The 27,656-nt window shown below is 52.3% G+C and overlaps 2 protein-coding genes across 5 annotated transcripts; one reads left to right on the plus strand and one right to left on the minus strand.

Moving 5' to 3' along the window:
• Nucleotides 1-3,427: 3,427 nt before the first annotated feature.
• Nucleotides 3,428-20,915, minus strand: USP20 (ubiquitin specific peptidase 20). Of its 4 annotated transcripts, none has more exons than XM_072984627.2 (25): nt 20,778-20,915; nt 17,772-17,859; nt 17,502-17,555; nt 16,928-16,990; nt 16,473-16,604; nt 15,963-16,059; nt 15,764-15,833; nt 15,514-15,627; nt 14,826-14,904; nt 13,600-14,032; nt 13,198-13,335; nt 12,464-12,576; nt 11,133-11,308; nt 10,292-10,386; nt 9,952-9,985; nt 9,536-9,581; nt 9,215-9,395; nt 8,527-8,653; nt 8,094-8,263; nt 7,467-7,548; nt 6,808-6,916; nt 6,475-6,577; nt 6,143-6,214; nt 5,475-5,636; nt 3,428-5,212 (listed from the first exon to the last, which is right to left on the minus strand). In XM_072984627.2, exons 2-24 carry the CDS (start codon nt 17,841-17,843, stop codon nt 5,476-5,478), a joined length of 2,721 nt encoding a protein of 906 aa, XP_072840728.2. In that variant the 5' UTR covers nt 17,844-17,859; nt 20,778-20,915; the 3' UTR covers nt 3,428-5,212; nt 5,475. The 4 variants fall into 4 exon arrangements, with proteins under 4 accessions (XP_072840728.2, XP_072840725.2, XP_078238862.1 ...); XM_072984624.2 differs by having other exon boundaries at nt 6,143-6,217; XM_078382736.1 differs by lacking the exon at nt 20,778-20,915 and adding an exon at nt 20,321-20,459 and having other exon boundaries at nt 6,143-6,217.
• Nucleotides 20,916-23,041: 2,126 nt separating this feature from the next.
• On the plus strand, nt 23,042-27,468 carry CZW-PARH9orf78 (chromosome ZW-PAR C9orf78 homolog). Its single transcript, XM_072984557.2, has 9 exons — nt 23,042-23,292; nt 23,628-23,687; nt 23,956-24,007; nt 24,178-24,248; nt 24,596-24,673; nt 24,953-25,150; nt 25,680-25,816; nt 26,202-26,300; nt 27,134-27,468. Exons 1-9 carry the CDS (start codon nt 23,207-23,209, stop codon nt 27,223-27,225), a joined length of 873 nt encoding a protein of 290 aa, XP_072840658.2. The 5' UTR covers nt 23,042-23,206; the 3' UTR covers nt 27,226-27,468.
• Nucleotides 27,469-27,656: the final 188 nt, after the last annotated feature.

Below are 27,656 nucleotides of genomic sequence, written 5' to 3' on the forward strand. Positions count from 1 at the left end.
CCCGTCTGTGTCTCATCCTGGCATCCAAAGTCATTGCTCGGTTGTGCTTGCCACTCACCCCAGCATGCCACCCGCCACGTGTGACTAACCCATCCGTCTCCCTCCATGCCACGGTTTGAGCTGTGCCTATCCTGGAGCGAATGAGCTTTCCTGCCACGCATGGTGGTTCCCCTTTCGAGAGACACACCAGGAAAATCCGGTGGGCAGGACCTTCGCCACGGACACCCCATACACACATACACACCCCTTCTGGCCGGCAGAAGGTTTCTGGAAAAGATACGCAAGGCCAGGCAATGGGCTTCCCATTTTACCGAGGGGAAACCGAGGCCGAGAGTTAGGGTGGCTTGCTAGTGGGGGCCTCGGGGGGTGGCCTCCTTTCCTGCTGTGTCTCTCCAGAAGGTGGGCATCGCCCCCTCTCCAGCCAGGCTGGGTTTCGTTTTATCCGTAGCTGTGCCCGCAACGATGCCCAGGACGAATCCCGCCAGCTCTGCCACAGCTGGAGTGTGCTAGCCGTCTCACACACACACACACAGACACACGCCCACACCTTGCAACCATAACCCTGTAAGTCCGCTTCCAGCCGGCTCGCCTCCCGCAGACCTCGGTTTCCACCGCCTTACTGCCCGCATGCTCGCCCTGTCGCCTTGCTCGAGCCTGCCTGCCTTTTATTTTTATTTTTAAGCTCACTGCTGCCGTTTTAATTTATTTGGTTCTTTCCGTTTGGCATCAGGAGATGCTGCTCTCTCTCTCTCTCTTTTTTGCATGCTGTCTCCGCACAATCTGGCATTATTTATTTCAGCGTTTCCAAAAAAACTAAAAACTCCCGCATCAAAGCAAAATTGCACTCTTGGCTTGTCCACCTCTCTTGGCCCGTCTCCCTCCGAGCCCCCCCTTTCCACGCCGCCTGCTCCTTGGGCCCGCTTTTAAATCCTTTTTTAAAAAAACAATGCTGCGGCTGGAAGGGGAAGCCGCTCCCATCGCCCCTGACAGCCACAGAGCGCCCTAGGCGAGCCCGTTCAGGTTTGCCCGCTTGCTGCCTTCCGGCTCCCCTCTCCTTTTCCTTGTGCCTCTGGAACGCCCGAAGACCAGCCTCGAAGGAGGGTCTGGGGCAGCTGCTCCTTTCAGCACCAGCGGGGAACCCCAGGGATGGAGAAGGTACCCACCCCCAGGCGGCCTCCAGCTCTCCTTGATTCTACGGACAGGCCCGGGCCATCGGAAGCCGCAGCATCGGCACCCGGGACCCCCTGCACAGACAGCGCTCCCGAGAAGATTCTCGACCTCGCTCCCGTCGCGAGCCTTTTTCGATGGACAAAGTTAACAATAAACGGGCCCTTTATCTGTTTACCAAACCCGGCCTAACTTTTACTTAATCCAGCCGGCAGCTTGCAAAGATTCGGAAGGGTGGCGAAGTCATTGTCTGCTTTGTTTCCCCGTGGTTTGGGGTTCAAGTCCCGACATCATCCGATCGCTCACGGCAGGCAAGACGCCCAAGGCGAGGCGATGATGGTCTGTTTCGGTAATTCTAGGCCAGCCGTTTTTGACTTCACGGAGGGCAGGTTCCCTTGGCGTGTGGGTTCCACCTCCCATCTCCCTGTTTTACCATGCACATTTTAAAAACAACCACCAAAATCTGTAGCAGAGAGCGTGGGAACCTTTCTACGGCATGAATAGCTCGTAGTCTTAGATGGCTGGAAAATCACATAGACATCCCTCCCCAGGGTCACGCTGCCAGTAGCAGAAACCAGGGAAATGTACGTGGAACCTCCAGCTCCAGAGGCACTCTACCTCTGAAAATAATGTGGAGATAATGGAGAAAAAACAAATGTCTTGCTGCCTTCATGCTGTGCTCGTGAGCTTCCCGGGGGAGTCTGGCTGGATGCAGGAGGCCCCTCCAGCAACAGGTTCTTATGCAAGGCGACCGGCTCCACTGATAATCTGGTGAAAGGTTTCCCATCTGTCAATCTCCACCAAGCACCGGGACACTTAATACAATTATCCACAGTCTGGGGGAAAAAATTAAGTGAAAAAAAAGGTGTTCTCACGATGCATTTAGCAGAACCGGCCACTGGAGGGAGCCAGAGACCATGCTATGGAGTCTCTGGCTCCCTCTAGGAGCCCTTTCTGGTAATGCAGGGTGAAAAAATTTACTTCTGGATTTTTTTTTCTTTTATGATGCAAGAAGACAACTCTGTGCACAGAAAGGGGGTGGTGGTGAGGATCTTGTGCTAAGAAAAAGCTCCATCTGCACTTAAGAGGAATTCAGCCTCAGAAATTGAACTTGATACGAATTTTTGCAACGGGTTTATAACAACTGATGACTTTCTTGCGATCCTACTGAAAGAGGGGAGGTGAGAGTGGGCCTCTCGCCTCGAAAGTCACCCTTTCCCCCCCTTCTCTCCCCCAAACCCTTTCTTAACATATGTAAATAGACGAGAGAAAAGAAACATATTTACGGAAAAGTTGTGTTTTAATGCTGACTATTTTTCAAAGGTTCTGCCATGTATTCCATTCTCCTCTCATGCTTGAAGGTGTCAAAAAAAAGAGATTTTTTTAAAAGCCAAATTATATTTTAACATACGACGTCGAGCACTTTTTTTTATTTTACAAAAAAGAAATATTGATTTCTGTGTGTTTATAGACACTGGATTCTTTTAAATCTAGGTTATGGTGGCATCTTCAATGGGCGTGCGTGTATGGTTTCAGTATAGCCCCCCCCTTCTCCCAAATGTAAAGACATGTTGGTGTTTCGACTCATTTGTTTCTGGAGACAAAATTCTATCAAATAAAACGCTTCCGTTTGAAAGCACGTTACAAGCCTTGTTGATTGCGATTTAAAAATGCAAAATGAAATGTGTTCCACCCATTAAATATCTGTATTAAAACGTTAGCTGCCTATGATCTCAAGAATTGCCATGCCAGTAGGACCCCCCCCCCCCACATATACCAAGGGTTGGTTCTAAACGTCCCTTGTGGATGCTTTAAAAAGATGAATTATAGCAAACATACATAGCAAACACGATTATACTAATTAATGCTATGCACAACATGGCCTCTGCCTCCTTCTAGTGGGCAGTTCTGATAACTTCATCTCTAGAAACAGATCTTTCTAGGATTGTTCTATTCTGGGAAATTTTATTATTTTTAATATTTTCGTACTGTGGATACGTGAATCAGCAGATACTGATCCCGCGGGTAAGGGGGTCCTGCTGTAGCTTCGGTTGCGCACAGAATAAAATAAAATAAATTCTTGGCGGAGACAGATTTGAAAATGGCCTTCGCGCAATGGAGTGGACATGGACCAAGGTACTCTTACAGCGTAAGGAGGTCAGGGAGGCTTGGCTGAGCTTCAGCTTGACAACCTGGCTGTGTAAACGGCAGCTCATGCGGCAACGAGGACAAGCACGGACAAAACACAAGCAATGCGAAATTTCACGGACTCTGCAAGCAAGTTTTATTGGCTCACGTTCTTAGCACAGGAGGACGAAAACGCGGGCGCGCCGGTTGGGAACCGCCTCGAGCGCTCCCATCTGCGGAGAGCACGACCACGGTAACAAAGGGATCCCCCGTAAGTCCCACGGCAAGATATAGGAAGTGCTACTGGGTGTGTCACGAATCGTGGGACGTTCACGAATCAAGTGGCCCCTTCGCTCGGAAGAGGGTCTTGTAGGTGTAACCACCCACGCGGAAAACACAGAAACACGGAGAAACATCTAAGAGAGAGCGCGCTCTGTCTTCGTTTGCTTTTGGAAAGGAGAACCACGGATTCGCAGCAGACGGTTTTGCACCCCGCAAACACACAAATCTCCGGATGCCGAATTTTCGTTACAGATCTCGGTCTCTGCCACCGAACCCCCCAAGGAACACCAGCTGGCCGAAGCGCGATGGCGCTGAATCCATGAAGCCTTCAGCGAGGCTTGAAGGAGTGTTGTGTGTGTGTAGAAGAGTGCCACGTTGTGTCAATTGCACCACTGAGACAGTGGAAATCTTATATTCTCTTCCCTCAAGTGTCTCTGTAACCGGGCGTCCCGTCCAAATTCAGAGTTGCGTTCAATAAATGAGTCCTGTGGATAAATGGATCTATTCCCTGGGATAGTGGGGCGGGAGGAATTTCCCCCGAGAATCTGCCACATCCCGTAGACTGGGGGGGGGGGCTGCAAGACCGGCGCGTCTACCACGGAAGGGGAGGGGCTCAGGCTGAACCAAACCACAGGTCCGACTTCAGTGGGGGTTCCTGGACCTCTAGCTTGTTGGGCTTCTGGGGTGCACTGGATCACCCTGCGTGAGATGATGGCACTGCAAAAGGGCTTATTTAGGGGTATCTGCTTTCTCCGGGCAGCCAAAGTCCGTGGGGTGGCCACACCGCCCAGCTGTGTCTGGTTCGCTAAGAGTTGTGGGGTGTCCGTGGGGTGTGGGAGAAGCCGTCTTGAATACAATAAAGGGGATAAAGGGGTGGGGGCGGTTCGAGCCTTGCAAGTAAATACATAAATAAATAGTTAATTACTGGATAAATCTGGCGTTCCGATAACTCGTCTCCCATCAGAAGAAGGGAAGCAAAATCCATTTCTGTGCAACAGAAAATAAAAAGGAAGGAAGGGGGCTTGCCCTCCAGACTCTGTGCCCCCCCCCGAAAACACCCCACTTTTCTTCTGGGTCGGCTCCAGCAGAACGGCTACATTTACGACGAAATAAGACAAAATCGAGGCCGGGGGGGGGGAAATAAAATTACGATACCACCGCAGGCCGCCAGCTGGTGCCTGAAGAGCCGACATCAAGTCGTGGCCAGAGGATCTATGCAGGGAGGACCCGGATGCGAAACCAGCTCCAAGGGGTAAACGGGCCTCCCAACGCTGTTCCAAGCCGCGTCGAAAGGAAATCCAGAAGCTCTTTGAAGGCTGCGCAGGAGTATTTGTGGGGAGGGGGGAATCGAACACTAAACTGGCCTTTGTGTAAAAGGGGTCCTTCTTTCCACAGTTGGAATTGTGAACCTCTAGGCAAAATCGGGTCCGCGGGGCTGCTCTCTCGCCTGCGAGCGAACCACGAGGAGGCCGGGCGCTGAAATTCACGCGGGTTGGCTATGTTACTCACTGCGGGCAAGGCAGGGTTGGCGGCGGTTGCTTGGTAGGTTCCGAGTTCCAAAAATACAAGAGAACGAGTGTCTGGACTCTGAAGGTGCAGAACTGTCCACCCCTCCGCAGGGAAGCGACGTCCCAACCTGGCGAAAGCGAGGAGAGAGAGAGAAAGAGCGTCACTCGCGCTGTTTTCCCGGCAGACCGTCAACACAGTGGACCGTTGCTATTAGCGCAGAGGTGCGCCAGTGGCCACCAGCTCTCCCAGGAAGGCTTCTGTCCGCCAGGTTCTGGACGTTCGCGGGCGCTCCAGACGGCAACAGACCCGAGAGGCTTCCTGACGGCCGAACCCACACGCAGTGGCTGGGAAACCTCGTTACGGGCAGAGCCGGCGTTCGGCTCACCTACCTTAGGCAGCCCGGGTTTCCGCCTCTATCTTCTGCTCCCCGTGCAGACTCTCGACTTCCGGCACCTGGGCCACGTTCTGCCGGATGGCGATCTCGGGGCCTCCGCCGTAAAGCGTGCTCAGGTACGTCCACGTCTCCTCCGAAATCTGCCCGTAGTCCGCTCCTGCAAACGCACAGGGAGCCGTCAGGAAAGTGAGCCAGTGAATGACATGGGGTGTGTGTGTGTCCTAAGGGCATATGCTACAGCAAATGGGTATCTTGTCTTATAAAAAAAAATACAATTACAGTAGGACTCCCCTTATCCGCGGGATCAGTATCCACTGATCCACTGCCTGAAAATACTAAATAAAAAAACCCAGGGATACAGATTTATATTTTACCAAAACAAGACACTAGATAGAGCCAGGGATCACGCAACATACGGATACAGGGGGGCCTCGTGTATTATCATTGCCGTCAGCAATAGTAAATTACGAAGACCCGACACGGATCCAAAGTCACGTTTAGCATTCAGGAACGACCACGCTGCATTGGAGGCCGTTATTTTTTTTTCTACGTGACCCAAAGCGAGCAAAGCCCAGAGGGACAGCCACCCTTCATCTCAAGGGTGACGGCGGGTAGAGGAGGGCGGAAAGGAGTTGGAAAAAAAATAAACCCCAAGGATCTTACCTGGCTTGACCTGGATGTGGCCGCTTCCTTTGGCCAGAGCGATCTTGCTGTTGTCGATGGGTCCGGGCGGTTCTGCTGGAGAGGAAAACCGCATTGACTCCCTTCAGGCCAATCGACGCCCGTCTGGCAGAACGGACTTCCACCAAGGTTGCTCCACGGAAGGAATCCGTCCCGTTTCCCCCCCCCCCCCCGGTGGGCTCCCTCTTCCCTTCCTGGGCCAACGCCTCCTTTTCACATCCTCTCGTTCTTCACCAGGACTGGAGGTTTGTCACAATTACAGGCATGATTTTCATAGGATGTAACTAGTAAATAGGGGCATGGATGCTCCTTACCGTTATCCTTGCCTTTGACAAAGGATTCCCATTCCCGGAACCACTGCATGCTTATGCAGTAGATGACGCCGGGGGATTCTTCCGCCTGGAACGCTTTGTTCAGCTGGTTGAAAAAAAGGTACAGAGGAGAGAGAAAGGAGGCCAACGAGGGCAGGGTTATGAATACTGTTACTCCGTGGGAAAACCCACCCTCCCCATGGCCACAGCTGTTTTAATGTTCTTTTTCTTGGCCGCAAGAGGGTGTCTTTCTCTCTCTCTCTCTCTCCTTCGGCCTTCTGAGGCCACCTTTGGGTTCCCCGCCCGCGTGGGCCGGTCGGGCGCCGGAGACGGTACCTTGATGAAAGTGTCGATTTCCGCCTTCCTCCGCTTAGCCAGGGCTTCGATCTCCACCTGGCACACTGAACACACATACAAGTGGTTCACAGCTGGGCCACCACCGAACCTGTACATGACGAGGAGGAGGACGCGGGGTGGGACGGTGGCCGGGCAGCCACCTCCCTCCCCCCCACATGCGCCAATGTGTGGTAAGGATGAGACCCACACTTCTGCAGCTGCATGCCTCCAAAAAAACAAAACCCAGCACCCCCTTAAAACAAAACATGTCCCTTTGGCACAAGCTACAGGAGGACCCCTTCAATCCGTGGGATCCGTATCCGCGGATCCACTTATCCACGGACTGATAATATTAGAAGGAAAATCCCAAAATATATATTTTTAACAATGACGTTCCCAGGGTTGGCCGCTAGAGAGAGCCAGAGACCATACTAGCTAGGTATCACATTCCCATCCTTGGGTCCCCCCAGACGTTCTTCGCTAGAACCCACGTTTTGAAGTGCACAACATGTTTGAGGCCGCGCTTTGAGCTCCTCTCGATTTGGGGCAAACCCCCCCCCGATGCTAACGGCCTCCTTCCTGGCCCACGAAGGGGTTGGCATTGGAGCCGCTCTTGAGACCCGAGCGCCCCCTCCCCGGAAGCCGGGCGGACTCCCTACCTGTTGTAGAGGTACTCCCACACGTTCTGAGGAAGGATCACCACGAGATCGTCAATATAATGGTACTTATTCGGAGGGATGCCTGGAAGGAAATGAGGTGGAGAAGGCGGGTGGCGTTAAGCACGGCATCCTTTCCGGCGGGGGGGGGAGCTGTCTTAATGCTCGAGCTGAGAATGACAGCAATTTGGCTACACCCCAGAAGGGAAGGACTCTTCCCAAAGTCAGCTCGGAGGCAGGTAGAGAGGGGAAGATTTCGGATCATGTCTTTAGGCAGAAGTCCTCTGCCTTGCACCCTCCAACCGCTGGCTCACTTACGAAGCCAAATCTGGCAGGGAGGGGCTTTCCGATCCGTTTTCCAGGTCAGTGAGATATTTAAGGAGTGGTCTGACCGCTGCCACCCGCACTGGGAGTTTCCACAGCCAAACGGATTCGAACCCGGGTCTCCCAAGTCCTCGTATGTCACAATCCGTCAGCGACACCAGGTTTGGAAAGACCGAACGGCCCGGGTTGCAGACAGCCAACGGCTGGCTCTTGCCGCTCGGAACAGGAGATACCCACTGCTCTGGAAAGGGGGCCTCTCCTCATCCTTTCCGCCTCCCCCCCCCGGTCTCACCTCCCCCGTCTCACCTCCGTGGGGGCACAGGAAGGTGTGGTTGGTGATGGGCCCGGGCTCGGCGAAGGTGTTGAACTTGTTCAGCCATTCCCGGGAGATGTAGAACTGGAGTAAGCCCAGCTCCTTCATGGTGGCCAACGAGACCACCTTCTGACGCTCCCGCACGGCCTCCTCGCTGCTCTTCCTGGAGGAGGACAGGTGGGGAAGCAAGGCGGGTGGGCGAAGAGGGTGATCGCTCTGGATGTGGAGCCAGAAGCTGGGAGTTCGATCCCCCCCCCCCCAAACAGGGCCTCCTTGATCAGGGCTGGACGCCGTGATGATCTTAGAGGGTCCCCTTCTCCTCCGCTGCTGTTCTACGGTGATGATGGCGACAAAGCAGCACAGCCCGTTTCTGCCCCTCCTCTGCGTCCCCGTCATCGAAGAAGGCCTGGCCGGTGAGGCCCTTACCTGTAGAACAGAACGTAGGCCTCTGCATTCTGGACCACCGTCTCGTGTACCTCTGTGACGTATTGGTCATCAAATTCGTACCACTGGCCATTGATCACGTTCTGGCAGTAGGCAATGTAGTGGCCACCTTAGAGGAAGGGAGAGATTTACCGGAAGGAAGGGCTCGGGCGGTATTTAATCTCTGGTGGAGGAGGAGGAGGTGGGAGAGAATGGAGGCCTCCGGACTATAACAGACAGGAACTAGAATACAGTTGGATGTGAATCACAACGGACTTATTATAAAGCCACAGTACAGTAGGACCCCCATATCCATGGGGGATTGGTTGTAAGCCCCTCCGCTGATGCTGAAAACCGTGGATAATAGCAAACGCACAGTGAAAAAAATCTAGAATTTTCACCCTGTATTACCAGGCCACGAGAGAGAGAGCATGACACCATCCTATGTAGAACATTCACTATTATAATAGTGTTCACTATAATCCACATTTTTCCAGCATCTGCTGGGACCCAATCCTCTCTCTGGCCGTCCATCGCCTCCCTCCCTCCACAGGTAGGCTAGCCACGAGGAGAAGAACTAGCCGGGATGTGGCTCCCACCCAAGGTGGACCTTCTATGCAATTCCCAGTATCTCTGGCTTTCGCCAGTGGCTTTCCAGACCGACTTAAAAGCAGGCAGGAGCCGGACTTACTGCCCGCCGTGCCGTGGTGGCAGATGACAGACAAGAGGTCGTAGGTGGTGATTTGGGAGACGCTCTCCTTGGCCAGGAAAGGCCGGAGGTCCAGGCCTTCGAGCGGGAAGGAGACGTGGCTGTTGATTTTGAAGGAGTACATCACCTCGTGGCGGAAGCGCTTCAGGTGGATGCACAAAATCTAGGAGGAGAGAATTCGAATGCAGCTCAGAGCGACCTGGTGGATTTGCAAGCCTGCTGCTCAAGGCATGAACCACAAGCTGGAAGCCTCCCAGATCTATCTCTGAGCTTTTAATTTGAAGCAACATTTCTACCCCTTACCTCGGGGAGTCGGAGAACTTTGCAGTATTTGACCCCATTCCGCAACCTGGGGAAGGAAAGAGGGGTAAAAAAATTTTTGAAAAAAGAGGATCGGGTTCCGGCTTTTCCCCGGGCAAATCCGGAAAACCCCCTTTGAAAACTGCGCACCCACTCTTATATCTGCAGGGGGTCAGTTTCAGCACACGCACCCCGCGGATGCTGGAAAATGTAGATGATAGCAAACGCTATTTTAAGACCAACCCTTAGATGTATTTTTCATAGTTTTTAGGCTGCGGATAAGCGAATCAGAGGATCCTGATCCCACGAATAAGGGGGCCCCTTAGGGTAGAGGCCACGGAGGGAAGCACACCCCCCCCCAGAAAGCCACAGAGAGCGGAAAAGAGGCTCCTTTCAAAAGGAGGAGAGAAGGGACTTACTTTTTACACCGCTCACAGCTGTACATGTTGTCACCTGAAAAGAGCAAAAACAAAACAACATGTGACCAAACGCAGGGAAGCTTCTTCGCCTTTCTGCAACTGCTTTACAATCTGGCCAGTCTCCGGACGGGATCCGGCACAATTTTGCGTTCTCTGACCAGCAGTTGACGTGTCTCCTGGTCTCTCTTGCCTAACCGACCAGAGAGAGCTCGGTTCCCGCGCACGGCGAACCTGTCCGTCCCCTTGAAAACCGAACCGGTCTCGTTTCTATCCTAGTTTTAGGGACAGCGAACCGCCTGGAACATTTCTGAAAGAGCCTTCCCCGCTCCGACGGACGTACCTTTCAGCTCGTCGGCGGCAAAGAAGGCCGCCAGGCAGTCCTCGAGGGTGACCACGGGCCCCCAAAACCAGCTGGGGATGCAGGACACCAGAAGCCTGTCAAAAGAAAGAGGGAAGGGGGGGCGTGACTCTCATCCGACTCCCTCAAGGTCCTCCTGCTCCCCGAGGCCCGGCTCCTGCCGGATTCCTCCGGATTGGAAGACCAAACCAGCAAACGCCATCGACGCCTCCTCCGAAATGCTTCTCTGAGCTCATGCCAAGGCTGGACATCCGCCCGGAAGCTTGACTGAGGCTGTAGCCTCACCCCATCTTGATCTAACAACCTCTTTCTTAATAAGAGTAGTTTTTAAATTAGGTTTCACCACCTTGGGTCCTTTCTAAAGAGAAAGGTGGGATTAGGTAGGTAGGTAGGTTAGGTAGGTAGGTAGGTAGGTAGGTAGGTAGGTAGGTAGGTAGGTAGGTAGGTAGGTAGGTAGGTAGGTAGGTAGGTAGGTAGGTAGGTAGGTAGATAAGAAGGAACAGTGATGATAGATGGATAGATAAGGAAGAAAGGCAGGTAGGATGATAGATAGATAGATAGATAGATAGATAGATAGATAGATAGATAGATAGATAGATAGATAGATAGATAGATAGATAGATAGATAGATAGATAGATAGATAGATAGATAGATAGATAGATAAGTTCCGAGGTTGTAGTAAAAAGAGAGAAAAGCCAAAACGTCCCACCCACCCACCTCCGCCTCCTATGTTCTCAAACCTTTGGACGTTTTCCTCTGGACTCCCATCCTCTCTCAACGCCCCCCCTCCCAAACTCCAGATCCGAAGGGGAATCCACGCACCTCCGGATGTAGTCCATGATGAAGGCGATCCAGCCCTGCGAGGCGGCATAGTTGTCTCCGCAGGGACCCGCCTTGGCCGGCATGTTCTGGTAGATGGCCGAGTGCAGTTTGGCCAGGTCTTCCTTCCCGGGGATGGGGAGGGATAAGTCCTGGAACGTCTCGACGGTGGTGGACACCTGGAGGACGCCAGAGGGAGGACGAGGAGGGGAGTCCGAGGGTCAGCGCTCGGCCGGCCAAGGCGGAAGTGCGGCTGCCGGCCCCACGCTAACTTTCCCCGGTGCGGCGCATGAGCACGTTTTAAAATTTCTGTCGGACTAGCGCTCCTGGAATTCCCAGCCATCCGGCAACCAGTAAGGCCCAGTCCACGCACCTAGATCTCCAGCCGGTGGAAATAAGGACTTAGGAGCAGAGACCGGCATGAACCTCCAGATTGGCAGTTCGTTGGCCAAGCCAGCGTTTGGTGCTTCCACACCCTGCCTCCCCCAGCAGGCACCCACTTGGAGGCAGTGCGCAGAGGAGGCGGGGCAGGGAAGCTGGGGTGCGGCCTCTGAATGGACGCCTGCTGGAGGAAGCGGGGCTTCGCTGGTTTGGCCGTTCATGCCTATCTCTACTGATAAGTAAAATGAAGAAGAGTCGGGACAGAGAATAGTAATGCCGTGTAACTAAGTTACACTTCAAAAGTAATGCACTAAGAGGGAACAACAGCATTCTATGGGACTAACATTCCCTAGTTACTTTCCTTTTAGGTTTTAAACACATTTTGACCAGGCACTTCCCAAGTTCTGTGCAGTTTGTGTAGAAATCCTTCCCCCCCCCCAAAAAAACAAGCCATATAACAAGTACACTGTAACAATGAATTACTTAGTAATGCCGCAAGTAACAACAAGAATATGTTACTTCTTGAAACAAGTACAGAAAGGCCATCTTGTATCCACCGGGGATTGGTTTTAAGCCCACCCCGCAGATACTGAAGAATGTGGATTATAGCAAATGCTATTTATACACTAGCGAATGCTCTACATAGGTTTCCGGCTCCCTCTCGTGGCCAGTTCTGTTAACTTTATCTTTAGAAATATATATATTTCTAGGATTTTTCTTTTAACTAATTATTTTTTAAAAGTTCATTTCCAAGTTCTAGGGAAAGTCTCGTTCTCTCTGGTGTGTGTGCGTGTATGTGTGTGTGTTTCCCCCTACCCTTAAAATCAGAGGGTGGTTCCCCATGGGCTAAAAGCCCCCACTGAACAGAAATCAACTTCCTGCTTCAACAGGATGCGAGGAAGGCAGCCTTCCTGGCTATTTCCACCGAACGAGCAGGAAGAAGGAAAACTCACCCGGTCGCAGGTCAGGCATTGCACGAGGCTAAGGATGGAGCCGTCAAAGATATCGGAGATGACGCTGCGGTAACGGACCTCCTTCCTCTTCTTCCCGGACGCCAACATCTGAGCTGGAGAAGAGGATGAGAAAGAACTAATGAGAGGCGTCCTCCATCTGTTCGCTTCGCCGAAGAGGGCTGCGGAAACCTGGCATGCTGAGTGGGTCACCTGATGGAGGATGGGGTGGCTGGTGGCCGGGAGCGCACGGACACCCCAAGGACCATTTCCTGGGAGATGCTGGTAAAATGCGAATCAGCACCGCCCTCCACAGGTAGGCTAGAATTCTGTGCAGAATTCTGTGCGCGTCGTGGTCCCAAACTACAAATCGGCACACCTCTAACCCGAAACCGCTTTCTGGCTGAGATCCTCACGTTCAAGGAGGTGACCTGCTTTTCGGGCACGCTTTTAACTTCAACGTCAAGTTTTAAAGGGAACCCCGGAGGCTGGTTTCAATCTTCCAGCCGGTTGAGTTTGCTTTTTGAACTGAACGCTTTTGAAATGAAACCAACAGAGTAATCCTACCAACACTAGCCAGCGCTGTGAACCCTGCCCTGCAAGGGGCGGGTGGGTGGAAAGGACACGGATTATAGGGAGACATCCACAGCATTTGTTTGTGGCAAAAGGGATGAATGAAAGCAAGGGTTTCTGGACTGGACCTTGCGGCACTGGACACGGACGTTTTCCAGCCTTACCCTTCTTCAGGACGTAGGAGGGCCCCAACCGGACTGGGCTGGATCGCGGCGGGCTGCTGGAAAGCTTGGGGTGCGCGTCGTGGTGAACCGGGCTGCAAGGCCGGGAGGAGCAGCGGGAGTAGGCATCGTTGTCGGGCTCTGTGCGGGGGGAAAGACGGAAACGGGGCTGTGACGTTGTCCTCTAGGACACCAGGGGGACGGCTCTGAGTCCTTTGGGTTCAGCCCGGCTGGGCTCTTCCGGAACCCCCTCGCTCAGCTCCGGGGCGCTTTGACCCGTTTACGCCCACCTAGTCATCCTCTTGGTTGTGAATTAATGGCCCGAGTTTGGAGGGAAAGGATGCCAAAGAGACACAGACGTCATGTTTCAACGGGTTTCCACTTTGCCCGTGAAGAGGTAGGTACCTGGGTTCCGGGAGGGACTGGACGCTCGGGGCGTGGAAGGGGGGAGCCCCTCCGGGGAAGCCCGGCTGTCGCCCGCCATCACCGAGGTGTCGACATCGGCGTCCTCATCCGCTTGCTCCGAGTTGCTCCGCCGGTGGCTGTAGGAGAACTTCCGGTCCTTCATCCTCTCCTTCTCCGAAATCCCGCGCCCGGCCTCGTCCTGGATCAGCATCTCCGCCTCCACCAGGGAGCCCCCCGTTTTGCTCTGCCCGTCCCCTTCGCCCCGGTCGCTGTTGGAGTCACAGGAGAGGAACTCGTCCTCGGAGGGGCTCCGGTCGCCCTCCCTTTTGTCGTCCGTGTCGCTGGAGTCGGAGTCCCTCGCCTCGGCCACCACTGGCTCCTTCAGCTCTTCGTGAAGCTGGTCCATCAGGCAGCGCAGGAATTCCTGCGTGTCCTGCGGGGAAGGAGAAGAAGAGGGACGTCAAGGTGAATCCCACCCACCCCCAACGGCCATTTTCATTCTGTGAAGAGAAGACAAGGCGGCTGGGGCTAAGCTCTGCGGGAGTCACAGGGGACGATGGGTCTCGTCGTTTCTGCCCTCTTAAAGCTCTCCAAAAGAAACCCAACCAGACCATAGGAGTGTAGCCCATCATTTCCTCGTTCTCCTCCGCAGATTCAGCTTAAGAATTTGAAAACACCTACTGCGGTTTTTTCTTTCTTTCTTTCTTTCTTTCTTTCTTTCTTTCTTTCTTTCTTTCTTTCTTTCTTTCTTTCTTTCTTTCTTTTTTATAAAGCCTTTAAAAATCTAGCCAGGTAAATTCCTGCAGATTTCCGGGAGAGGTGATCCAAAATTCTGAAGACCCCCATGTCTTCCTTCTAGAAGTGAATCTCACGAATCTCAAACACCAAACTGGGATAAACTTGCCCCCTTCTTTTTTAGGACTGGTTTTTATGAGCTTTCTCTCTCTCACTTCTCATCTGACACGTGATACCCCTTCTCCCTTTGGAGTCCTCCAGCCTTAGAAAGCAAGCCTTCAAAGTCCTCCGATCCCCAGGACTAGAAGCAAAAATCAGAGAGACGCCCGGGGGACCAATCCACTCCCTGCGAGGCTGACACGACCCTGGGGGGGGGGCGGACTTTGAGCCTCTCAGAAAAGACACACACACACCCCGGGCTGGTCTGAATGACAGTGCTTGGCGGGGCGCTTCCATCAAAGGATTCTTGGAGTTTAAAAGCCCTTCCTCACCTGCTGTGCATACCCTCGGAACATGGGGTTCACCAGCTTGATTCCATGAGAGAGGCTGCTGGGGACGACATAGCTGGGGCTGCGTGAAAAAAGAAAAAATCAAACAGAAATTATCAGGAAGAAAAGCTGCTTCGGATCTCAGCTTTTCTACGGTTCGTAGAATCGTAGCATGCTTGAGCGGGAAGGGGTCTCTAAGGCCACCGAGTCCAATGCCCTGCTCAAGGCAGGAATCCAAATCCAAGCTGATCCGACCGATTTTATTTTCCCATAAAGGCCCTCCGGCGTTGCATAGCTCACCCCCTCTCGAGGTCATCAGTTCCCTTGTCGTACTGGTCTAACAGTTAAGAAGTTTCTCCTGATCTTCGGCTTAAATCTTCCTATCGCTTGAGCCCATTCCCCCAACCCTTGGCTCTCTCCAGAACAGTGATCAAATCCTGCACCTTACAGGGCGTTTCTTCCAGCCCAACCCTAACACCTGTTTGAACGGAATGACATCTCAAGGGTGTCGTCTGCTGGGCCTTACTTCCGTACGAGCCTTTCGACGGCCGCTGGAGAAATGCTTGCTTAGCGAGGAGCAAAGCCCGGCGAACACTCAATGAAGTTTACTTTCCGAGTAAAAATCTAGGGGTTACAGGTGGATTTATTTATTTATTAAGGCAGACAACTCCGCTCTCTGAAATGTACTCACCGTTTCTTATGCCAGACTTCAGAGATCAGCTTCTGGTAACTTTTGCAGAGCGCCGGCTTCTTGTCCGTTCGCACGAGCCCGCTGCACTCAAGGAAGAACTGGGTCAGTGGGGGGCTGAAACGCAGACAGAAGAGAAGGCTGATGAGAGCATTACCTGCAGTTTTATCGGGGGACATAGAGGGGGGGCAGGACAACCACAGAACGCGAGATTGTGCCTTTAAGAAACGCTCTTTAAGGCTCTACCACGTACCAATTGGAAAGGGCCTGGAGAGCTGCATTCATGTAACAAGAATTCCCAAGATTTTTCATTCCAGTAAGGCCTAGAGGAGGAGGAGGAAGGAGGGGAGACAAAAGAGGCGTTTACGACTCGCTCATCTCCTCCTACATTCTTGGACTCAAAGGAAGAGGGAACGGGGGGGCTCCCCAGCTGGGAACCCGAACAGATTTACCTCTTGGTTTCAGGTCATCGTCTTCCGACTCCGACTCGCCTTCGTCGGCCACCGCGATGGGAACCGCTTTGACAGGATGGATGGGAGGAGGGGAGTCCTAGAATCGAAAGCCAGGAGGAAAGCATGATCCAGATCTCTTTTACAACAAGCTAGGAGAAGGAGAAAAGTCTTTCTCTTCTGAAAGCCCTGACAGGACACCTAAGTGTTAAATACACATAAAAAATGACACAGTACAGGAACCTTATGGGGCATAGTAGTTAAACTGCAGTACTGCAGTGAAGACTCTGCTCACAACCTGAGTTTGAACCCAATGGGCTCAGGCAGGTGGCTTGAGGCTGATGCAGCCTTCTGCGGTTGGTGAACTGAGTGCCCAGCTTGGTGTGGAGGAGGGCTTTGTGTAACCTCTGTACATGGAAAAGTAGAAGGCAGCAGGAAAAGGGGAAGACCCCGTACGACATGGGTTGACTTTCTAAAGAAAGCCACAGGATGAGAGAGCTCTCCAATGCTCACCTGTTCCACATATTTGGAAGGCGGCGCCGGGGTATGCGAGGCCAGCCGCTGGTCCAAGAAAACCTCTTTTTCACAGGCGTAGCACCACACCCGGAAGGTTGTCAGATTCACCGTCAAGTTGTGCTTCTTTGCCTGGCAGAGAAGTCGGCGGGAGAGAAACAGGCATTCAGATTTCTGACTCACCGTTTCCGAGAGGTAAAATCCTACCTGTACCGGCTACAACCAGCAGCAAGGATTTGTGACAACACCATCGCTAGTGCGTTGCCAGCGTGGCCAGCAGAGCGATGGATCGGCAGAAGTGCTTCACGGCGTACGCCACTCTCAGAATCCCCTCGGGCTTTGGACCCAGGGTGAAAAACAAGGAGAGTTGTAGCCGAAAGCTCCTTAATCGTGGCCAGCTTTGAAGCCAACGGCTCTCCCAAGCCACGTGTTCCTTAGCGGCCACGTTGGCTCACCTGTGCATGGAGGGTGCTGTGATCGGCGAAGGACTCCCCACAACCCACATAAGGGCAACCGACCTGGAGAGAAACAGAGAAGCCCTACAGTGTTGATTTTGCAAGAGGAATTTTGCATCAGTGAGAGTCTATAGTGGGCACGGATTGGGAAAAAAACGGTAGTTTGTGATGGTTTGCGGTTCGTGGCTGCCCACGAGTCGCAAACTATCACGAATCCCCTGAAAAAAACAAACCGGTTCACGGTGTGGTTTTCAGGTTCGTGAGGCACGCACCCCGAGTGGCCACACGAGTAGCGGAGGATGCAGGTAACTCGTTTTGCCGAAGCGAAATTAAGTAACGAGGGGAAGAAAGTTTGGAGCTTCGAGATCCCCAAACCGAATCACGAAACAATCCAATTCGTGGTGGTTGTTTGTTTTTTTTTCCTTCCTAGTTCAGGGTTCGGTTCTATCTATAACGCACACGTGATGCGCTCATACGGGGAACATTTCATGCGTTCCAAATTAGCGACTTACAGACGATTCTCTACAGGGTGGCCAAGAACTCAGGAGGAGATATTTTAAGGGGAAGGCCTTACCTGGAGGCAGGCCCACAAATTGGGTCCTGCTGCGCCGCACGACTGGCATGTTCCCTGTGTTTACAAAGGAAAGTCGCAATTAGGAAATGACCATAGCCGAGGGAAACCAAAAATCCAATTTTAAGAACGAACATTAGAAACACACAGCGGACCGACATCATACACACACTAGTTTAAGCCTCTAAGGCCTCTTTCCGCAGGTAGATTTTCGAGCTTAATCCGGGATTTTAAGGAAGAGGAAGTTCTTACTGCCGTCTAATTTTTGTTTACCTTGGATTTGAGAAGCAGATCCTCCTTTGTGATCTCACCTATGCAATCCAGGTGAGGACACGGCTCTCCCATTTTGGACCAGGTTCACCTGGGAAGGAGAAGAGGAGAGAGGGGGGAAAAGTTGAGTCTGGGTCACGTCCAGCTTGGTGCACTGTTCACGCCTAAAAACCAGAAGGCAGTACACACACATACACAAACACACACATAAGTGACTCTGACATGTTCGGTCCCATCTTATCATTACAATCCCAAGCTGTCCTGCTGCCAAAGCAATGGGACTTCGGGATAGTGAACAAACAGCTTCTTGATATGCATTCTGAGCCAGAGAGACCTTCTGGAAATGAAGCGACAGAACTAGACAGAAAAATCCAGACAAGGTCTGAATAGAGTGGAATAAAAGAGGAAAGTGTTTCTTCTCATGAAACAAAGGGAAATGCGGGTAAGAGGCATCAAGGGCTGAATATCAGGGGGAAAAACTTCTTAACTGTTAGAGTGGTACAACGGTGGAACCCACAGCCTTGGGAAGTCGTGAGCGCTTCAGCGTTGGAGGCCTTCAAGAGAAAACTGGACCAGCGTCCGTAGGATGTGCTTGAATCCGGTTTCTTGCCTTAAACCTAAGATGGCTCCAGAGGCCCCTTCGAACCCTATTATTCTTTGCGTCTATGGATCCACGGCGTTCTGGGGATACAGACCGGCATCTTTCCTACTTCCGAAAAGCAGCACGTCCTCCTCCAAACGCTGGCTTGTTTCGGGATCCACGCGTTTCCAAAATGCTTGTTCAAGGGAGGGAGGCAAAAATCCTTCAGAGCTTGCTGGATAGACTGGATTTTTTTTTCTGGCAGGACTTGCTAATGGAAGGAACAGATGCTTATTCTCCAGCATACAAAAAAACTCCCCAGCACCCCACATGAAGCCGAGCAGAGCTGATTGTCCTTCGAATCAAGCCATTACTCATCAGTTTTTCCTCCCGACGGCTGCAGCATCAGAGCCGTGAACTCAAACCGCTCCCGACCTCCTTTCTGGCCGATCTTTTCAGCTCCTCCCGGCCATCACGAATAAACAAGGATCGCTCAGATTCCGCTGTACGTTCTCTTCCTGACAAAGGCCTCGGGGCCGTTAAATGCCAGAGTAAATCAATCTGGAGGCTCTGGCAGAGCTTGGGTGCGGAAGGAGGAAAAGGATTCTCCCGACTAATGCCCGTTTTCCCCTGGAACACTCTGCAAATCCCAGAAACCTACGGAGGTGATGTAAAAAGCATCGCCTATTATTCCACGTTTCCAGAGCCACTGAAGGGTTTCGCAGTTAACCCTTGCCTCCACTGACAGCACTGGAGAAATCAATAATTTAACCGGAAATGATGGAAGCAGAGCAAGCCCACTTTCTACTGGCAGGACTTTTTAAAGACAGGGATGCTTCTTGGTTAAATCCTGTCTCCTTTATTAGGTATATATATTCTCGATCATCCCTGAGTGCGGGACACGTCGTAATGGGCTCAAGCAACAGGGAGCCAAATTTCGGTTGAATTATCAGGAAAAACTTCTCAACGGTTAGAGCAGTACAATAAAGGAACTCACGCCCACGGGAGGTGATGGGGAGCGCTCCGGCGCTGGAGGTCTTCGAATGAGCCACCCTCGGTCCGATCTGCTTGGATTGGGATCCCGGCCTTGAGCAGCAGGTTGGACTAGATGACCTTGGGGGTCCCAGTTATTCTATGATTCTACTATAACTCTTCGTAGCCAGAACAGGCTAGTTTGAATAGGCTCCTTTTGTTTTTTTCTATATGCTTCATTTCCTACACAGAGAGCGGTGTTCTAAATTCAACCCCCCCCCCCAAAAAAAGAATCTTCGAACAAGATTTAAACCCCCGAACTAGAAGAGGAGAATTTGTCTCTCTGAAATTTGGAAGGCCACGAAAAGACCTCATGTGGGATCGTTTTTTACATCCTGTTCAGGCACCTTCCACTGTAATTAGATCAAACACCCGATGGGATGGTTGTCGCATCAACCCTCTTGGTCATCATCCGAAACCGGCATTTCCATCATCACACGTCCCTCATGTCATGCCAGATGAAAAATGAGTAACGCGACCTACATGCTTTTAGCAAAACAAACCTCATTTTCCACCTGCAGTGAATTATAACCCCAGAATGATCACCACGGATAGGCAGGATCCGACCTGTCCATAGCAAACGCAATTCAAAGAGCTGTCCTTGAGATCCAGGCGATCAGGATTTTGAACCCAGGTCTTCTCGATGGGGAAACCACGACATGCATCCGAAACCAATATAAGATTTCCTCTTTTTCAGACCGGGATAAATAGCAAACAGGCCGCCTAAAATCCTCTCCAGATCCCATTCTGTAAAAGGGGGGGGGAACTGGGAGGACTGGGTTTCGGGGGGGAGGAAGGCACCCTTTTCCCTTTGTAGGCATCCACGTGAAAGGTGCATGCCGGCCTCAAATGAATCAGAGGAGGATGATCCTGCAAAAGTCCCCCAAATCAATGGGAATTTTGCAAAATGCAAAAGCACTGCAAAATGCCACCCACCCACCGGAGACAGGCGAGAAAACGGCCGTTGGAACAGCTGGACTCAGTGGCTTACGGATCCAGCTGCCCAGCCGGGAGGTTGGGAGTTCGAATCCCCCCCCACCTTGCCTCCTTGATAACGGATGATGATCCAGAGGGTCCCCTTTCCAGCCCTGCAGATCTAAGAGGAAGGGGACAGGATGATGATTACCCCGCCCCCTTCCTCCTTAAATGATAAGAAAGCCTGCAAATTAGAGCTTCAGGATGGGGGAGGGACGCGCTGACACACCCCCGCCCTGCAAACCCCTCTTCTCGGCTCCCCAAAAGCCGAGGAGGAATAACGTTACAAAGTGGACGTTACAACGTCACTACCCCGCCCCCGTTACTCCGGGCATGGATCCTCCCCATAACCGAGATTAGGATAGGGCACACCCCATAATCTCCAAGCAAATTCCCCCCATCCCAAAAAATAAAATCAGCACCTGTCTTGGTCAATTTCGCCTCCGGCGTCCCTTCCCCTCGCGGAGCGCCCCTCTTCCCCGGGGGAGCCGCCTACGCGAGCCCGGGGCTTCGGGCGCCCGCCTAGGCCTCGCGGCGGCTTTTTCCGCCCCGAAGGGCCGAAGCGGCGAAAGGCCTCCCTTCGCGGGCCGAGGAGGGGGGAAAGCCCCGGAGCGAGGCCGCGGCTCGGAAAGCGTTGGGCGGCTCGGCCGGCCGGGAGGAGCCCGAGGAAGGGAGCCGCGGGAGCGGGGAGGGCGCAGGAGGCGGGCCTCGGAGCCCGGGAGGCGGGCTGGCTGGCTGGGCGAGGGAAGGAAAGAAGGAAGGAACGGTCCCGGCGTTACTCTGGGGCCGTTCTCGGAAAGGAACGTGGAAAGGAACGTGGCCCCAGGAGGGCGAGGGAGGGAAGGAACGCCAGGTCTTGCACTCCAGGAAAGTAACTTTTCCCCCTTAGCTGACTTGGGAGGGAACTCTTAAGGATTGCACTCCAGGAAAGTAACTTTTCCTTATTGTGCTTGAGTTGCATGCTCCCCCGGAGTCACAAAAGGAACTCTTTAATTAGTGGCAATCCACTTGAGTGTCCCTTCCCCCAAAATTTCTCAAGAAAAAGGCAATTCTCCCCCTTTGTGTTTTTCTTGAAAGTAGAGGAAATCTGCGAAGCCGCCATCATCCACCTGGCTTCCTGTCGCCAGAGCCCATTCTTGCGTGTCCTGCCCTCTAGGATGATGGAGAACAGATCCTGTCCCTCCTCTGGAGGAGACCATTTCCAGTATTTTATATCCTATCATCTCCCCTCCAATCTTGTTTTGTCAAGGCTTAAAATTGCCCAGTTCTTTCCATCTTTCCTCCTTGTCCAGCCCCCCCCCGATCATCCTGGTGGCCCTCCTCTGGACTGGCTCCCGTTTGTCATCATCCTTCTCGAATCGCAGCGTCCAGAACTGGACACAATAAACACACACACCCCCGAGGAGGCCTCACCCGGGCCGAACAGAGGGGACCTCGTGAGATTTGGAGACTAGACTTCTCTTAATGCCTCCTAAAATCGCCTTGGCCTTTTTTGCAGCTCCGTTGCCACCGTGGGCTCCTGTTCAATTTGAGACCTGCAGCCTTTCCAAGGACGTGAGCCACCGTGCGGTCCTGCTCCCTGCCGGTTCGTTGGCACCGTGGGTCAGTTTATGCCAGAATAGAATCGTGACGTTGGAAGGGGACCCCTAAGGCCATCCAGTCCAACCCCCCTGCTCAAGGCAGGAATCCCAAGTCGAAGCGGATCTGACTGGGAGTGGATTTTTTTAGCCCACCCGCCCCGTGCAAGTACGAGCCACCTTCCCGCGGAACCAGGACGCCCTGATGCCAGCTGAGAAAACGTGGGGAAGGGTACCCAAATTCGAAAGCCACCCGACGCACAAAAAAAATCCAGTTTTTCTCCCCCTCTTGGAGGAGATTCTTGGAGACCAGGGGAGGTACCGCTATTGGGAGCCGCGGCCCCGAAACCTCTAATTGCCCGGGATTTAAGAGCAATAAACCCGAAGATCTCTTCCGAGCAAGACAAGGGGGCCTCTGAGCATATCTGAATGGCACATCCTGAAGTTGCCAAGGTGATTTCCCCCAAATCTTTTAGATTTCAGGTCCTCCGTCCGAAGGAGGGCCGTCCGCCCCAAACGTTTGGGTTTGAGTGCCGAAACCTGAGACGAAGCCCCATGGACGGGAGGGGAGGGTTGTAGTCGGTTGACTCCGATTTCATGGGGCGGTGAATCCGCTTTGGGTTTTACTCCGATCTTTAAAGGGGTTGTCCTTGCTGCTGAAACCGTGGAGGGAGGCACCTTCGGGTCCAGCAGCTCGGGAACGCGCCTAAGAAGTTCGGATTAAAACCCGGCACAGATTCGCCGCCACCTCGGTTGACACCGGGAGTCAAACTGCTTCCACAATGTCCAGCATTGGGCTGTCATTGCAAATATATATAGATACCCAAGCTAGCTGGAGTTCCAGGCTGCTTTTATTCCCCCCCTCCCCAAAAAAAGTAACTTCGAGAAGCTCTGAAGCCACGGGCGCATGCGTTGCTGTGCTTTCATGGCCACTGACCTAAAAGGGAGCAGAGATGGTCACTCTTCACTTTTTCATAGCTCTATAATCCAGGCTCCTCCCCTGAAAGGGGAAGACAACGGCGCTCTGAGGCGCGCTTTTATGACGTCACGCCCTCGCTCCCTGAAGCCGCGGGCCCCCCCCGTTCCGAGGGGCCGGGGCGCGCGTGCGCACTAATGACACCGCGCCCCTCTCACTACAAAAGGGAAACGCGCCGGGAACGGGGGGGGGGTTGTTTGGTGATGTCGTCATCACCGCGCGCGGCGGCAGGGCAGAGAAACAAAGGGCGCCATAGTTGTTCCTGCCAACGCAGCTGGTTTTGAGGGCAGGCTGAGCGATGCCGGCGGGGAAGGTTTTCCGTCGGAGGAAGGTGGACTCGGAGGAGGAAGAGGATGATGACGAGCAGCTGGCCGAGGAGATCCGGTGGGTGCCGGTAGAGCCCCCGCATCCCTTTGTTTATTCAGCGTCATGTCGTTTCTGCCGCTGGGACGGCTTATCCGCGGGACCGGTATCGGCTGAGTGGCTCCTTCCCGGTCTGAGGACGTTAGAAAACGTTAAAAGCCACATCCTAGAATAACATGCCCTATGACTCCCCGTATCCAGGGGGGGATCGGTTCTAGGGGCCCCGCGGATGCTGAAAAACGCGGATGATAGCGAACGCTAGTTTAACGATGAAGGGGATACAGGGGGGTGGGCTCTGGCGCCCTCTAGTGGCCAGTTCTGGTATCTGGTGGCCTCAACAGGTCTGTATCCTTCAGGTTAAAGCTGGAAGAAGCCAAAGAAGTGCAGAGTCTAAGGAAAAGAGCCAGCGGAGTGAGGTAAGGGGGGAGGTTTCTTCCACGGTGGAACGTCATGGCATCATGGGAGTTGTTGTCCGAGAACCTCTTTCTCTGCCTTGTTTGCATCCATACCCCCCGGGGGGGGTGTCTTTCGTGCTGGGAATAAAATGGTATCAAAAAAAGGGGAGAAATCTAATATTGGACGATGCCGAGACCGCCATTTGTTGTCAAGCTGGGGATAAACTGGGAATTCTTCCTTCCTCTCTTGAAACCCCCCCCCCTTTTGTGTGTCTTTTTTTGCCCCAAGTGCTGCCGCCCTGCTGGTGGGGGAGAAGTTACAAGAGGAGGCCACCTTGGCGGTAAGATCAACGAGCAAAGAATCCATCATATAATACAAGCCTAGAACGGCAGAGGTGGGGGGAAAGGGGACCTCGGGGGGTCATCCAGTCCAGCCCTTGTCAAGCAGACCAATCAGGGACCACATTAAAGCAAATATGTAGTCTTTCTAAATGTTTCCCTTCCCTGCCAGGACGACCCTTTCAAGATCAAGGCCGGCGGCATGGTGGACATGAAGAAACTGAAAGAGCGGGGCAAAGAGAAGTGAGGATGATTCCCTTTTTTTGGGGAGGGAGTACATTTTTTTAGAAGATTAGCCAAGAAAAGGCTAATGGGAAAGACGTCGTTAGCCATTATTCTACTTGATTCATCTCCATCTTAGTTGCGAATAATTTGTTGTGTTAAAGGAATCAGCGAAGGCCTAGTTTTCGTGGAGGTGGCCGACTGCTTTTCAGTGCAGGTCAGGGATCCATCATCATCATAATGATAATAATGGGACCCTGCATAAGTCCATTAGAAAAACCTCTGCACACAGAAAGCTAGCATTTGAGGGGAAACGTCCGGGCGGTTCTTCCTCAAACTTGCATTTTCTGCTTCTGTCTCCGTGAAAGGATCAACGAAGAGGAGGACCTCAATTTGGGGACGTCTTTTTCTGCTGAGACAAACCGGAGGGATGAAGATGCTGACATGTAAGTGGTTTTGCAATGTTTCATTATTAAAATGAGAAGAACGTCAACGTAATGACGTTTCCTGGAAGTTTGTCCTGACTGTCCAAGGAACGATGGTATGGCCGTTCTAAGACGATAAAATGAGCCAGCTGACCCTAAAGGCAAAAGAGGAAGAACGAAGCTTCCTTTTGCAGGCATTTTAAAAACAGGAGAGCGAGCCTGAAAGGGGAATCGTCAGCTGGCTTGAGGCTTTGCTACGTATTGATCAGTGGTGATAGTGGGGTGTTTCTCTGTCTTCAGGATGAAGTACATAGAAACGGAGCTGAAGAAGCGGAAGGGGATCGTGGAGAGCGAGGAGCAGAAAGTGAAGGCGAAAAACGCCGAGGACTGTCTCTACGAACTTCCCGAGAGCATCCGGGTCTCCTCGGCTAAGAAGACGGAAGAGATGCTCTCCAACCAGATGCTCAGCGGCATTCCCGAGGTGGACCTCGGCATCGAGTAGGTGACCGGAGCGGCTGTCTTCTTTAGTGGCACCGCTTCCATTGGGGTGAGCTTGTCCTGCCTCGCAGGAACGCCGTGAGCCTCGAAGCAGGGAGGTGTGGGCTGCCTTGCTGCGGTTGGACGGAAATGGAGCGAAGCTATCCTGTAATAATGGGGTGAGTTCGGGTAGAGGAGGAGAGGACGAGACACCAACGGAAGTGGGAATGCGCGGCGGCTTTCAAGCAAAGCAAAATATGCCACTTAAGGATAATCTCATAGCACTTAACGCTCTCTCTCAGCGGCTTGCGGTGGAATTGTGCAGGCTAAACGTTGTCCACTGCCCCCCAAGCAAGCTGGGTCCTTCGTTTACCAACCTCAGGAGGATGGAAGGCTGAGTTAACCTTGAGCCGGCTGCCTCAGCCGATCAGGATCTAACTAACACCCCTGTTGTGCGGTCAGAATTCAACTGCTGGGTGACTTCTTCCTTAATCTAGAATTGTTATTTTTTTTCTGTGTCCAACGGGAAGCATCTCTCTTTCTCTTTTAGAGCCAAGATCAAAAACATCATCTCTACAGAGGAAGCCAAGGCGCGGCTGCTGGCCGAGCAGCAAAATAAAAAGAAGGACAGTGAAACCTCTTTCGTGCCCACTAATATGGCGGTGAACTACGTCCAGCATAATCGATGTAAGTCTCTGTTCTCTGTGTGTCTGTGCGGGCGGTCTGGGGTTAAGGCAGCTTCCGGGGGGGGTCTCAAAACTGCTCATGTCCACCCTCGATATTTGCTCGGCTCCTCTTTTCTCCTGTATGTCAAAAAAATCACCCTTTTCCTGGTTTGAGACAAACCATGGTTTCCTGTTCCCTTAGAATGGGCAAACTGTGGTTTCTACGTTACCATACATATGAGCATTGGAAACCATGATTTGATCATGGTTTGTCGGGCGGGTCCAAAGCAGACATTGTTAGTTCAGAAGTCAAATCACGGTTTGGTGTTACATCTGAATCTGATATAGTTGCTTGAGCCCATGTCAGCTTATGTTACATTCTGAATTGGCTCAATGTTCTTTTTCAGTTTATCACGAAGAGCTCAATGCGCCGATCAGAAGGAATAAAGAAGAACCCAAGGCCCGTCCGCTGAGAGTGGGAGATACCGAGAAACCGGAACCAGAAAGTAAGTGCCAGCAAAAGTTATGGGTTATTTCAATGAGCAGGTCTTTTCTGGGGCTAATGGATCTGAATGACCCCTTCCAGCCAAACATGCCCTCAATTACTTATAACAGGGATGGTTCCTAGTGATATACTGTTGCTAGGATTTGCGGCATACAAGCTGGATGATAAATTCCAGTTCCTCAGCCTTATGGATCTCACATATGCAGCCAAATTACCCAAACCGGTGTTTGGGTTTCCTGTTGGTTGACTCAGAGACACCACTTTAAAAGAAGATGATCGTGTGCCGGTTCTTAATAGCCACATGTAATCCTCTTAATTACATGTTTCGTCATAAAATAGATGTGGCTGCTAAAATCGTAGTGCGGCGACAGGGTGTGTTAACAGTCATCATCATCCTCTTAGAACTGCAAAGCTGAAAGAGTCATGCAGTCCAGCCCCTGTGATGGAGGCAGAGCGGGGATTCGAACTCCCAGCGTCTGGCTCCTCAGCCGGAGGCCTAAACAGCCAAAATGGGGTTTGTCAAGGACGAACTGCGGGATAGCTCAGGGGTTGTGGTTGTGGAGCCAGAGGTTGGGAGTTTGAATCCCCGCTGGGGGCCTCCTTGGCAAGGGCTGGACTGGATGACCTTATAGGGTCCCTTCCAGCACTGCAGTTCTAAGATGATAATTTTATGCTCAAATAGCACGGGACGTTGGCCCCATATTGCAGGTTCCGGTGATGAAAAGGTATGCTTGCAGCTGGCCTGCGTCAACGCTGGCTGTGGTTTCAAGCTTACCTCTGTCATTCTTTTATGCTTCAACCAAACTCCAATCTCGGCTTCTGTTCGGTTTACAGAGTCTCCCCTGAACCGCAAGCGACCGCCCAACGAGAAGGCCACCGACGACTACCACTACGAGAAGTTCAAGAAGATGAACCGTCGCTACTGAAGCCGAATGATCTGGGTTACGCCAGGAAAAAAAAAACTGTATATTTTTTCTGGCCTCCGCTGGCCGGCAAAAGAGGTGTAAATATGGTGTGAAAATGGAAAAGGGTCCTTTCCTTTGGTGAATCTTCGTGTCGTCTTACGTTTTCTCCCTGAAACGTTGTCCAGAGATCTCTCGGTCGTCCTTTCCGTGTTTCTAATGTATGTTTTTTCAAGTACAGTACAAAGCTTTCTGTTTTAAACAAAACTGGATTGGAGGACTCTGTGTGTGTGTGTGTGTGTGTGTGTATTCTCAGAGGTGATGATAATTGCTCGTTAATTGTGCTTACATCCAATTTTTATTCTTAGGAGTTCAAGGTAGTTGATAGAATCCTCCCTCCACCCTGATTTTCATCATCACAACAAGCCAATGGCTTTCCACTGATGGTCACCTTT

The sequence above is a fragment of the Pogona vitticeps genome, chromosome ZW-PAR (genome assembly GCF_051106095.1).
Source record: "Pogona vitticeps strain Pit_001003342236 chromosome ZW-PAR, PviZW2.1, whole genome shotgun sequence".
Taxonomy (NCBI): Eukaryota; Metazoa; Chordata; class Lepidosauria; order Squamata; family Agamidae; genus Pogona; species Pogona vitticeps.